A 13871-nucleotide genomic window follows, 5' to 3' on the forward strand; every position below is an offset into this window, starting at 1 on the left:
TCCCACTAACGATGTTGCCTTCAGGAACTTTTCGTCAGCTCCGTTTTATTCTTGCGAATATAGCTGGCAGCTCCTTTGAGAGTTAACGTATTTTGGGAAAACCAGTGAAATAATTTACTTTTTATTTATCCAGAAAGAAATAAACATTTGAATTCCACTTATTTTCGGTAAAATATTTTCGAGATTTTGTAGCAGACATCATATCTTTCATAATTATAATGAAAAATCTGTTTTTTCAAGTCGTCGCTTTACATTTTACAATTTTTGTAGGAGTCTTTGAAGATAGCATAAGCGCTATTCAGTGCATGCAAGCACATCTCAGCACACCTGTCTGTAATTAATTACTCTAGCTAGCTTGTTTTTTCTTCCACAGAATAATATAAAACAAAGAAGAAGAAAGAAATGGTGACTCGGGTAAAATATAGGCAATTTGTCTCCTTATTGGTGGTTTTGCTGTCTACGTGGGACGTTTTCTTTGCTGGCAAAAGTGTTGTAAAAACTCGGAAAAGCGTCGGACTTGAAATAAAATGCGAAGAAGCGGAAGTGAGAATAGCCGTAAAGCGAGAGTTTTTTGAGGAGAAACGTGTTCCGTTCAAACCTGAGTATCTTCGACTTGGAGCAAACTCGACACAGCAGAGGTCCTGCGGTGCGAAGGGGCCGCTGTCTGACTCAGAAATGGTCATCTCTGCAGGGCTGCAGGACTGTGGGACTGAGGCCAGGGTGAGAGAAGGGGGGCAACATAAGAGGTTACAGAGGGAAAGTTAGACAGTTCAGATAATTTCACTTGTTTAGAGAGAGCAACACACTCTATTAAAAACCCTGTCAGACAATAAAAGTTAAATATTTAAAATAGAGTGCAGTTTTTTTTAAATGTATGGTTTCTTTGCTACTATCCAGGTTCATGAGGAATGGCTTGTGTATTCCAACCAACTAGTACTATTTCCTGCTGTGGTTCCCACCCCCTCTGGCAGCGTGATAGTTAGAGGGGTACCCGCTGTCATACCTGTGGAGTGCCATTATAGGAGGTAAGGCAGAGTCCATGTTATTGTAGGAATTCTTGTGTGCACTTCCTGAGTGTACATTTCCTTGGTAGAGCTTTCTTATAGTGCTGCATCAGCCTATGAAACGGGGGTATGCACCAATTTGTGCCTTTTCAGCATCAATCTACACCTACACCAAAGCCAAGAGTTTCAGTGAGCTGTCATCAGCACTTACCTGTATAACCAGTGCCTTAAGATTAGGGCTGCAACTAACGATTATTTTCATTGTTGACTAATCTGTCGATTATTTCTTCGATTAGTCGACTAATCATTTCATCCAAAAATGTGTTAAAATGTTGAAAAATGTCGGTCTGTCTCTCCTAAACCCCAAAATGATGTCATCTAATGTCTTGTTTGGTACTCATGCCAAAGGGTTTTAGTTCACCGTCATGGGAGAGTGTGTAAAGCTGCCAATATTTGAATGTAAGAAGCTGCAGTAAGAGTATTTTGGGATACTTTTATAGTACTTTTCTATGAAATGACGATTAGTCGACTACTAAAATAGTCACCGATTATTTTAATAGTTGATTAGTCATCGATTAGTCGACTAATCCTTGCAGCCCTACTTAAGATATTATTCTGGTGTACTGTTACTTTCTTAAATGTTTATATTTTTACTTCTGTTCTTAGTTGCACATACCTCTTATCTGTTGTTATTTCTATTATCTGTTTTTATATCTCTCTTTTTTTACTTCCCTATTTATCTGTACTACTTTCTTTCCTTGTGCTGCTGCAACACCTGAGTTCCCCCTCTAAGGATCAGTAAGGACTCATCCTCATCTTATCTTATCTTTGTGGAAGCACAGAAAGCAGACTGTGAATGGAGAACCATTAACCCCAACATGGCTACCAATGACATCCACCATCATTGCCTCTGGTCTTCTGCACTTCTCTCTTCGTACCATGGCAGGTGAAACCACCATCTCATTAAATTTAGACTGTATCAATGGAATATTGATCTAACAACAGTAATATGTGGTTATTTTGTTTCTATATGGAATCTGTGAAACTGGGACTGAAAAGAAATGCTTGTTTCCTCATATGCAGATGACTGCACCTCTCCACGTAGTTCCTCAGTGTATCAGCAGGGGGAAGCAGTGTTTCTGGAGGCCAGCGTGGAGGCCCCGCGACACCCTCCTCTCACTCTGTATGTGGATTACTGTGTTGCTACGCTGAAGCCTGACCCCCTCTCCCTGCCAAGTTACAAGTTTATCACCAAGCATGGGTCAGCCTTTCCTTCTGACTAAAAATCAAAAAATCAATCCAAGAATTAAATGTAAGATTAATGCAATTATATGAATACTTACAGCCAATTCTGGGCATCTTTTGACATTTATCTGACTGGAGGTTTGACACACTGTCTAAATTTGATGCTGCTCATGGGATAATTTCAACATGTGTTGTTCCTCCATTACAGATGTCTTATGGACAGTGTATTGCCGATGTCTTCGTCTAAATTCCTCCCTAGGGAGCAAAATAACAGGCTATGCTTCAGTGTTCAAGCCTTCCACTTCAATCAGGAGTTTGGGGAACAGGTAACGCCTCATTGGACAGCTGCTTCATTACTTTCTGAATGCTACTGTCAAAGGAGTCATAATTTTAGCATAACAGATGCTATTTGTGTAATTTATTATGATTATTTTATCAGTACTCCTGTTGCATCTACAGGGTTTAGTTTGTCAAGCATTCCACATATGCATTCTTAACTGATGAAGATACTTATGATATTGTTGAAATGAATCTTGGATCAGATGGACTTTATGAATTCAGCTTTCTTCTTCCAGATGTTCATCAGCTGCAACATCAGGGCCACTCTGAAGCAAAACTCACACAGCCACCTCGATAAAGCCTGCTTCTTCCATAGACCCACATTCAGGTCAGGCTCCCAAACTGTTGGTGAACTTCAGTTGTAAATATGTGATTTTCAGTTTCAGTTCATAACATCCACTGATGTCAAATGTATTTTTTGTCTGTCGTTCAGCTGGCGTGCCACAGAGGGAGACAATGCTCTGTGTGGATGCTGCGACTCTGATGACTGCTTTAGAGAGACTGGAGAGGAAAATAGTGGACAAACAACTCAAGCACATACAGGTTGCTCAGCCCTTTACAAATAAATGCAACTTACACAATATGGAAGGTTATTACGATACAATGACCTGGTCACTAAGCCAGTTGTATGTGTATTTTTGACAGAAAAGAATCACAAGGCGGACACCTCAGTTGGACCACTTCTCACCCTGCCACGCTCCCATTGGACAGGCCGTCTGTCAATCAATCACTAAAGACCTGTTTTCCAACTTTACAGTTAGGTGGGTACAGGGACTGTTGAGACCAAGCTCAAGGGGGTTAGGGAACACAAACAATAAAGAATCCATCACATATTGTTTTTTCTTATGAGTCATGAAATTTGGATGCTTTTTCTTGGCTCTATTGATTTATACTTGGAGGCACCTACAAAACTCATTTAAAGCTCCTACATGTTGGATTTATTTTTTGATTACTTTGAACCCTGGAGACCTGCTGCTGTAGTAATTTACAATAGCCATCACAAAAGCTCCTCCATACACCACTGTTGACTACAGACAGAAAATGTTGGCAGAAGACATGAGTCTGCCATAATGCAGATGGAGTATTAAACTCAAATACATGTATGTAAGTTGGAGAATTATTTTTCTCTCTGTCAATCTAGTCAGTCATGCATACTTTGAGGAAGTCGTACCTGACCCTGGGAGGAACAAACACCACTACACTGACCAGTTTTCAAGGTTTTTTTTTTTGTTTTTGTTTTTTTTTTGTACATAATACCACAAAGATGAATTTGTAAATGATGTACATGTTCAGTCAGGGCTTTTGTCTATTTTTGTTTAGTTGACTCAATACTTTAAATGTCTTCGAGATGACAGAAATCCTGTTCATAAGTGTGTCTCATCTGAGACAGACCAGGTATTTTCATTATGACTGAAGAATGGGCAGTTTTTCACTCAGTGATGCAAAATTGATAGCCACAAAAACAAACCCATGAGGAACAACAAACTACAATGGGACCTAAAATATCTCGGAGCCAACAAGCGCACTAGTATAAACAGACATTTGAGTAAGAATGGGACAGCTACGCGGCAATGCACTGTATGTGCTTTACATCCCCTGCCTGCAATAGAAACACTTGTCTGGTCCCGTGAGAGGAAATGAGACCGACCAAATGGGAAACCTGGTAGATTTCATGAGGCGGTGTCTTATTCCATGACATCAGGACTACATACCTCTCGATCTGAAAATAAGCATCTGTGTTAATGTAATTAATAATTCCATTTTAAAGAGGATCTTTTCAAGACCTAGAATATGCTGACCTATCTCTTGACCAAAATGAGTTTTATTTAGAATGCTCCACAGATAAGTAAAGAATTTTGTGAATGGAATAGCTGAAAGTGAGCAGTTAACATCAACTTCTGTTTTGTTGTGCTTAGTCGTGTAGTGCTGTACTGCAAGCCTCTGGTTTGAACAGATATGTGACTCGTTACATTTAGAAATGGCAAAAAAGGAGGACTTTAGGATGCATTTGTTCTGTTTTACTGTGATATTAGTTATCTGATATATTTGATCCAGCATGAAATTGATCTGTTTTAGACAGTGACTTTTTATTTTATGTTTATTTTTTTAATCAAGGTTTTTGATGCTCAGCACTCAAAAAAATGTAATATATTGCATATAAAATAAGGCTATTCATCACATTTCAAATTGAGTTTTGGAACCATTTTAGATTAATTGTGTGCATCCAGTTTAAAGTGTTGGTTATAATCTGAAAGGCCTGGCACAGAGTTCCTCATGCAGATAAAACCAGGTATGCCAATGTTAGCTTCAGCCAGCCATATTCAGTTTTATAGTATTCTGGCAGCTGTGCCTCCCATGAGTGACCAATGGATATGGTTATGAATAAACCCTTTAATCATATTTAAAAAGGCATTGAATGACATTAGTTACCCCTTTTACCCAGATATGTCGTTAGTGCTCTCCCGTGTTGTTGTATCAAATGTTTTGACTAATGTGTTACTCCAGCATGTGTGATGCAAGTGTTGGTCTTGGCATGGCACATCAGATAATGTTTTGTTTGATGTCTCCCTTAGTTGGAGTCTTTCAGCACAGAAAGGGAAACATTACAACACTAAAGTCCCTCCTAGATTGTTGCAGTGGATTATTAATGCCACAAGCCACCTTTGCTAATGGCCTTAGCTGGTTTACCATCCTTCACAAACTGCTCCAGTGTGCAAGATATAATGCCATGACAGTGCTACAAGGATGGAATCAACATACATGCCATTTTAACATCACTGAGCTGGAAACTTCAGATTTTGGCTGGTTGATTTAATGCTTAGGATGCAAACACAGCTCTGACTTTTACCAACATAGGGTCAGAATGGTTTGCAAACTCTAGTGCAGTAGTCCAGAATAACCCTGGGTTTATCACCATTTTGGGGGGGTTCAGAAAAGGCCACCGACTACTACTTTATCAACAGATGTGTTCTAAATGTATCTGCAAAACATTAACTGACAAGGTATTTCATTAGTTTTCCCTATAAAATCCTGTCTTGCAATACAATATCCATATATAGCAGCTAAAGCATGATTAACATTTTTATGGCCAAGTTTAGGCACCCACAGCACTGTGACCCAAACAGACTAAGCAGGCAGGTAGCATCAGTTCAGTAATTTATTGCCAAAGTAAGTATATACAGGCTTACAAGCAAGCAAACAAAGGAAGGTAGACCTGACCAGGCAGGGAGCAGGCAAAACGTCCAAATTAGGCAGTAGGTCCGGTACAAAAGCTTTAATCATTGACAGAAAATCCAATTGCAACTTTGATAAACTGAAAGCAAACTAAACATCTTGACTAGTATTTATAGCGAGTGATGAGGGAATGAGCTGCAGCTTAGCTCAGGTGACTGCAGAGCAGATTAGGCAAGTGGAAACAGGTGTGTAGATGGATGGGGCAGTCAGGTGATGGGGAAAGAAGGGATAGTCCGAGGGCACCTGGTGGATGGATGCAAAATGGCAATGAAAGAACCTGGAGACAGACTGTAACACTTGAACCACAAGACATGCAGTGTTTACTTTATTAACATTTAACCAAAACCAGGATCTTTTCATGACCTTAACCAACCTGCTTTTGTTGCCTAAATCTAACAACATGAGGCACCCATGGTGGATGTGAACCTCTGTCTCAGGTTTTTGGGTGCCTACCATCCAATAAACCATTTCTATACGACTTATGTGCAGAACGTTGTAGTTCTTCCTTTGCTTAGAAAAACACCGCCGTAAAGCACAATCCAAGGTGGCAATTCTGTTTTCTTCTTAATGTATTTTGCAAAACAAATTAGTCTTAATTTTTAGGAGACAGCGTGTCCTCTTACACGTGATGCTTACGTTGTCCCAATCATTGCCATGAGTCTCACATGGCAGCCACCTGGCCCCAGCATATTGCTTTTCTGGTACTGGGATCACTGCAAGGTCGGGTGCTAGGTGCTGCTTGTGTGCCAACTTTCAAGGGGAGCAGAGGCAGGTTGCGCCTGATGTTGCTAAGCAACCATAACCTACTTGGCAAGTTGCTCCAGTCGTTATTCTTCGTAAGTGTGTAAGCTATTAATATATTCATGGTGCTGGACAGGGCGGGCAGCTCTGGGTAGCTCTGCACTAAGACTATGAGCTTCTCCTTCATAGTTACCGTAGACTGATATTTACGGAAGAAAGGAAAAATGTTGTGATTGGTTGCTCCTCATCACATGACATTCTGTACATGCTGCTGCCCTCCAAAGGTTCAACTTTGTGTAGCCTACCAGCTACAGCAGTTGAGAACACTTGTGTGCTGTGACGGCTTCGCTTTTGCTTTTGAGTGCACCATCTGTGCGTCTCCATTGTCAACAATGGCCATCAGTTTTATTAGAATCAAATGCACTGGCTAAATGAGTGTGTGCACACTCAGGGATTAATACAGTGAGAGATAACTACCTAATGGGAGGTCTTTGTTCTTTCACAGTGCAGCCCAGCAGTTGTGTGGAGCTGATAAAGATAGAGAGAGAAAATAACGAGGAGGTTTAGATAAGAAACCAAATGAAATTTTAGTTGGATGCAAAAGAAACATGGTTGCAATTGAATATACAGTATTTATTGTTTTATTTTGGTGCAAATGAAGAAAGGCGAGTAAGAGCAAGGCACAAAGGCCAGAATAATGCTTTAGTGTTGGCTGTAAATTTCTGGAGTAATCAGATTATCACTTAATGTTAGACAATTGTCCTATTGTCTGTCAAGCTTATGTTGACAGGAGGTGTAAATAACCCAGCCAGTCAAACTAAGGGAAAGTCGGAATTAATGTGTGTATATCTAAGTAGACATTCTTTGTGCTAAATGCTCACACCCACATAATACAAAATACAAATGGGGGTGAAAGGTTGAATTGGAATGTAAAACCTGCATTCTGAAGTAGTAAAAGGCATGCAGGGCCAGCGAGTCAGGGGAATAGCAGACAGGACAGCCAAAAGAGGGGAGTAGAGTGTGAAGTGGAAATGACAAGTGATTAGAGGCCTGTTGGATAACAGAAGGTGTGAGGCTAGGGGCAGCTAGGACAGAAATAATACCACCCAAGTCAGCTTGGCAACAGGGAGAATACCAGATAGAAAAAAAAAGTCTGATGATAGAGCTAAAGAATTGCTCTATCAGGAGAGTAGGGAAATATCTGAACACATAAGGGACATATTCTTGGGTAGCAAAGATGAAAAAAGAGGGAGAATGGTTAGAGACAGAATGTGACTATGTCAATGTCAGAGGGTTAAATAATACAGTATTTATGACAGGTATGGTTCCAGAGCAATACACTGTAATTTAATCAGAAGTGCATGGATGTTGAGTGGAAGCAATGTGGTGAGTGCTTTAAAGTAAGAAATCAGAGAAAAGTTACCAAGCAGTGGTTTCCAATTTTCCCAATTGTGCACTCTGCTGATTGTATTCTACCTGTCGAATAGGGACTAATTTAGATAAGATACTAGATCAATCATGAAACATTTGGCTGAGCAGAGAACAGTACCCTAGGTCTTGAGGACCAGAGTTTGGACAAAGAATTACTATTGATTGAATAGTGTCGCTCTATGCCCTATGTCTGCTGCTTGCGTCAGATGGTAAAGGGTGTTTGTGGGGTTTTTTGTATGGTGGGAAAGGGACTTTAGAGTTGTCCTGACACACTTGCCTACTACCTGACAGCACAAGGTCATGCCTTTCAGTGCTCAAGAGGGCAAGTGTGTGCACTGGAGAAGACCCTTAGTCATGTTAGCCCATTTTAGCGAGGGAAGTTGAAACACATCTCATCACATTCTTCAGGAATAGTTGCAATAGGGTTGGTCTAAAAAGTTATACACCTGTCGCCTTCTTTTTCACAACTGCAGTGTTGTGTTATTGGCCAGCAAGTGTTCCACTGGAGTATTTAGGGTGTTAAATGCTTTACTTGTGGGCCAAATGACAGCATTTGGGCAGGGAGAAACTCCAGTGATGAGGTTCCTATCCTGGAATGTTTTCCACACTTGGGGCCATCACCATGGGATCACAATTTGTGCGATAGAGGGATAAGACTCTTGTCACCGTGGATGCCTGTAAGCTGAAACAATAACTTCCGACCTCGTCGGTGGCTTCTGTCTTGACTCCTGCCTTGGCTCCTGTGTCCCTCACAGACAGTCCCCTCCATTCTTTTATGTCAGCTTCCTGTCTTGTGTCGCGCCAGAGGAGTAGACTCAGCTGGCTGCGAGCCCAAAACCTGGATGAGAAAGTGAAAAACACACAAACACACACATACACACACATAAACACACTCCAATGTAACAGCTGTGCACTTTCACTACCTTCTACATAGTACGATAAAATCTCCTTAGGTTGTTTGCATCCCCGTCAGGGAAAGAGCATTTGGGTTCATCCCCAACTTTACATCCCCTCCTCTTCTAAATCATCAGAAATTCAATAAATGTGTCCCATTCCCGACAAGGAGTCATTCTGACTGGACTCCCCTGCCCCCGCACTCCCCACACATCCCTCACCTCCCACCCCAATCCCCTGTCCTGGCCATGAAGCATGGCTCACAGCACGTACCTTGTCTCCCTCTCCTCTCTCTCTCTCACACAGACATAAGCAAACAGCCCTTTGAGCAAACAGTGCAACAATATGTCAACATTGTCCCCAGCTTAGCACAACGGTGACCATGTAGTATTAAAGCTGACTCATATCAGGAGTAATATGTAAACTTATAAAAGAATGTCTGTCACTTATGAGCAGAATGTAAGTATAGGTATTTAAATACCTGAAAACTATTTATATTAAATGCACATTAGCTCTTTACCTAGGGCATCACATTGTTGGCATTTTGAATAGCAAAATAAGGTAAAAAGTTATATGTAATGTTAATATTTTCTGTAATTGCCTATATTTTACCCTCATCATTTTATTTAAGAGTGCACTTGTGGTAACATGCATGTGTGCGTGCTGTACATGCACCATGCATAGGCTTATGAAACAGTAAACATGCAAACGTGTAAGCCTGGTAAGTTTCATCAGTATTTCCAAGTATTTGTGTGTCACTTGACATTGCATGTTTGCTCCTGATAATGCATATGCAAACATACCTTCACTTCCTGTCTGATGGGAAAGCCTCTTGTAGCCCCTGGAGAACACCCCCTCCTCTATGACACACAGAAGGGACTTTCAGGAAATTTCAATTTATTTCCTTTACTCTGGCTCCAAAGGGGCTGTAAGAGGTCAGGGTGAGAAGGAGAGACATAAACATGCCTGCTTGAAGTTCAGAGAATACAATTGCCCTATGATATCACATCCGCACTGAACTGATGAATAGTTAATTGGATATTTATATAACATATTTACATTATTTAGGTTACATTTTATTGTTAACTTTTATAAAAGATTTCCAACAACACCCGTAAGTCTAATAAAAAGCAATATTGTGCACTGAGTCAGTAATGCCATGCTGGCTCCTGCGTTTGCCCTTGGTTTGTCCTTTTGTTTCATTGTATCACAGAGACACCTTATTGAGAGAAAAGTATTGGCATAGAATGCCACCATAAATAAATTCCAACACTTGTGCTGTAAAAGAACATATTCATTAAAGTAGCCTTCATATTCCTGTAGCATATACTTTGTCTTAATGATAGCCCAGATAACTCATTGCTACTCGGGTTCAGGGTCAGTGTCAGTTTGTTATATCAAATTCACTGAAATTTTTTTTCTACAGGAAGTTGGATTTCACAAGAAGTGTTGGGGAGAATTTGAATTAATTATAATTAATTGTACAATACAATACAATTGCATTGCATTTTTGCAATTAATTAGTTAACCTTTTTTTCCCTCATATCCCTCCCACTTTGTATGATCATTTTAATCCAGGTAATGAAAGGGAGGATGAATCCCAAGGAGTCATATTGGCTCGCCAACACTTTGTAAATGTGGTGCATTGTGGGGGCTGCCTGCTTCACTGGATGGGGTTTGTACCCAAGTATGTCAGATAGACAGCCCCATTTAAAGCCAAGAGTTGATTCAGCTACTTCAGTTAAGTCTTAAGATAGCCAGATTCCTGTGCTGTCTGAATGGGTTTCATTTGGCAGGTGTTCCATTATGGTTGGGTTGTTGGAGGTCCACAGTCTGATTTCAAAGCCATCAGTTGTTAGCAGCTATCTCAGTTTATCCTGCATGTTTTTGGTTAGATGATGGTACACTGTGGAGGTAATTATTGGCATTGGCATGCAGCAGGTCCATGGCATTCTGGGCCAGTTGGGAGCCTGTCACCGGATTCTCATTTTCCCTGTTTCCATACAGCTCCCCCTTCGGAGGCGTCAGGGAGATATTGAGGCACTTCAAGCTGTTCCTGTAGGACTCATGCTGGTCTTTGGAGTGTCCAGCCTAATGTGGTATTAATCACTGCTGGGCCTCTGGGCAGGCGGACATGGGCTGGCTCTACTGTAGTGTTTAAATAGAGGTAATCTGCTTCAAAAAGAAGCGTTGTGTATGCTTTGTTGATTGGTTGTAGGAGGATGTCCGGAAGGAGGTGATACTGCTGTACAAGTGGTATTGAAAGGGAATGCCTGGCTAGGCTCAGGTGGTCAGATGTGTCGAGCTGGAAATTTAGAAACTATAAAAAGATCATAATGCACCTGTTATTTGAGTGAAATCCAGCCAGCTACATATTAACTGCAGTAGCCAACTACACATTGAAGTCTACTCCACTACTTTACAAAGACATCCTTAAAACACACAAAGGTTAAAAATGGAACCAATGTAACATATACCAGCAGCAGCATTGCTGCAGGTCCCATAACATCCAAGTCGACTGCGAATTCAAAGCACATGCTGTCCCCACATAACCAAAATAATCCTGTAATGTACTTAATATGAGCTAAATGCACACAAGGAACCTCTGGTACTTCACACATGAAACACCACTGGCTAATCAGGCACAAACTGTCTCTGCCCCCTCCTGCTGGAGCTGGATGCAGTCTTAACAAGGTGCAGGCAATCAAGCAGTCAAGCACATCTAAGAGTACTCTCCGATCTCCTATTCATTCATACCTTTGTCTGTAAAGCTTTTAAATAATGGCAGATAAACCCAGATCTGGCATCGGATTATGATTATTTGCATTTTTATAGAGGTATTTTTAGCATATGATGTTATTATTTTATTTATCTTTTTGTGTTTCCTCTTGCGATGTTGAGTATAATGTTGATTTGTCTATGTACTATGTTGTATGTTGTAATTCTATGACAGTAGGGCCCAAGACAAATTTCCCACTCTGTGGGACAATAAAGTTAATCTTGAATCACTCACTGACTTTGCCTTCCAAATAAGAACTTTAAGACTGGATGACTACTCAGGATTGGACTTAAGGCATGTGCGATAGGGCAACTTCAAGCTGGTGTTCCGCAAAACCAAGTTGTGGCATTATTTGGAGTGAGCCGTAGTGCCATCTGCAAACTGAAGGCCAAGTTTCATATAACGGGGGATGGGGGCTGTGAAGTGGGCATCCCAAGAAGACGGTACCCCAAGAAGACAGTTTCCTCATCCTGTCAGCACTTAAGAACCGTAGGCAGTCTTCTACAGATTTGCAGTCAAGGTTTGCAGAATGATATGGCTGACAGCTCTCTGCCCAGACATTCCGGAACAGACTGCACGCAGCCAACCTCTGGTCTCATAGGGCTGCCAGGATGCATGCCATGACCGCCTTTCACCATCAGGCCTGTTTGCGCTAGTGTTGGCAACACATGCACTGGAACCTGAACATGTTGAGGAATGTTATGTTCAGCCATGAGTCCAAATTCTGCCTACGGCAGTTGGATCGTAGGGTCAAAGACGCGGAGAATGCCTTGCTGATTGCTGCACCGATAGAGTAACATCTTTTGGTGGAGGCAGTGTGATGGTGTGGGGCGGCATCTCCCTTACTAGAAAAATGAGGCTTGTCATCATTGGAGGCAATTTCAATGCAGAGAGATACCGAGATGAAATGCTGCAGCCAGTGGCAATCCCATATCTCCACAGTCTTGGACCGAACTCTACCCTCCAAGATGACGACGCTCACCCCCACAGAGTGGGAGACTACCTCCAGAATTTGGGAGTGAAGAGGATGGAATGGCCTGCCAGCAGTCCTGACCTCAACCCCATTGAACACTTGTGGGATCAGCTTGGGCGTGCTGTTTGTGCCAGAGTGACCAACACAACCATGTTGGCTGACTTGCGACAAATTCTGGTTGAAGAATGGAATGCCACCCCACAGCAGTGTGTGACCAGGCTGGTGACCAGCATGAGGAGGAGGTGCCAGGCTGATGTGGCTGTGTATGATTCTTCCACACGCTACTGAGGCTCCTGTTTGTTCAATGAATAAATTGTTAAATTGCCAATATGTTGTTTCTTCAGACTGCAATCATCCAATCCACCAAACAACGCCAAACAAAAGTCAACAGATTTGGCAAATTTTTCATGGGCACAACCTACATACTCAGCTCAGCTGCTCATCCCACAAATGCATGTTCCTTACAAATGTGACACCATTTAAAAGAGAAATAAATAGGCTTTCCAACGGTAAAAGATTTATTGCCAAGGAGCATTTTTACAACAAAGAAATAATCTACCAAACACAAATTTCCTTACTTTTTGTGCTTAGTTTTTATATTGGGGAACACATCCCCTTCAATATTCAGATATGCCCAAATTGGTGCCATCCTCCCAGGAGATAAACAAAAAATAGAAATAAAATGCTGTGCTACAGAAGGCAACCATGCACCGCTGCTTAAATAAAAAATGCAATCATAATCATAAATTTGCTTTAATCATTACTATTGGTTCTAGTATTACCGTATAGTTTTTGCAATTTTCTTGTGGTGCTCATAATCATATGCTGGCTCCTAAAATTGCACTCAGTCATCATAACTTTGAGAACCCCTGATCTAAGATTTTTGTTTCAAAATGCTCCAAAGTGATCATTTAGCTGTCAAGTTTCTAACACTTTGATCTGGGGGTGTTGCCGTCAGACCCCCCTGGACAGCTGGGTCAAAGAAGATGTTGATTGTAAATGGTCCCCCCCAGTGTTGAATAGGTGATTACGGCCCTGTTGCATCCCCCATTCCTTCATCATTATCTGAAATATGCGCGTGAGTTAAACAAGCTTGTCAACAAATCTGTGTTGTTAAATATAGTTTTTCATAAATTACAACACACAGGCAAATCAACTGTATAAAAGCACGTGCTTTCAACCAATCAATCTTGCCCTAAAAAAAGGGGGAAAAAACCCTCCAATGACCTTT

At 41.2% G+C, this 13871-nt stretch overlaps 3 protein-coding genes and 1 long non-coding RNA gene across 4 annotated transcripts in view; 2 read left to right on the top strand and 2 right to left on the bottom strand.

Moving 5' to 3' along the window:
• LOC117246031 (up-regulator of cell proliferation-like) overlaps positions 1 to 667 on the bottom strand; it is a 40484-nt gene extending 39817 nt beyond the window's left edge. The window contains exon 1 of the mRNA XM_033609675.2: positions 599 to 667. The gene's annotated coding sequence lies outside the window, so the exon portion shown is untranslated. The remainder of the gene's footprint in view (positions 1 to 598) is intronic.
• On the top strand, positions 1 to 4768 carry LOC117246032 (zona pellucida sperm-binding protein 3-like). Its single transcript, XM_033609676.2, has 8 exons — positions 1 to 720; positions 898 to 1025; positions 1847 to 1950; positions 2088 to 2265; positions 2458 to 2575; positions 2825 to 2916; positions 3022 to 3131; positions 3234 to 4768. The coding sequence occupies exons 1-8, from the start codon at positions 403 to 405 to the stop codon at positions 3320 to 3322; spliced, it is 1137 nt and encodes a 378-aa protein (XP_033465567.1). The 5' UTR covers positions 1 to 402; the 3' UTR covers positions 3323 to 4768.
• epoa (erythropoietin a) overlaps positions 3237 to 13871 on the top strand; it is a 23466-nt gene continuing 12831 nt past the window's right edge. Inside the window, exon 1 of the mRNA XM_078163761.1 lies at positions 3237 to 3349. The gene's annotated coding sequence lies outside the window, so the exon portion shown is untranslated. The remainder of the gene's footprint in view (positions 3350 to 13871) is intronic.
• The window catches only part of LOC117246037 (uncharacterized), an 8982-nt gene continuing 842 nt past the window's right edge, over positions 5732 to 13871 (bottom strand). The window contains exons 2-3 of the long non-coding RNA XR_004500674.2: positions 9692 to 9814; positions 5732 to 8832 (exon numbers count right to left, since the gene is read on the bottom strand). This is a non-coding gene — a long non-coding RNA (uncharacterized LOC117246037). The remainder of the gene's footprint in view (positions 8833 to 9691; positions 9815 to 13871) is intronic.

This window comes from Epinephelus lanceolatus, chromosome 22, assembly GCF_041903045.1.
Source record: "Epinephelus lanceolatus isolate andai-2023 chromosome 22, ASM4190304v1, whole genome shotgun sequence".
Lineage (NCBI taxonomy): Eukaryota > Metazoa > Chordata > Actinopteri > Perciformes > Serranidae > Epinephelus > Epinephelus lanceolatus.

Coding starts and splice junctions, on each gene's coding strand:
- LOC117246032 (XM_033609676.2), top strand. CDS start 403: ATGGTGACTCGGGTAAAATATAGGCAATTTGTCTCCTTATTGGTGGTT. Junction 1,026..1,846: donor GTGGAGTGCCATTATAGGAG/GTAAGGCAGAGT, acceptor GTGGAAGCACAG/AAAGCAGACTGTGAATGGAG. Junction 1,951..2,087: donor CTCTCTTCGTACCATGGCAG/GTGAAACCACCA, acceptor CCTCATATGCAG/ATGACTGCACCTCTCCACGT.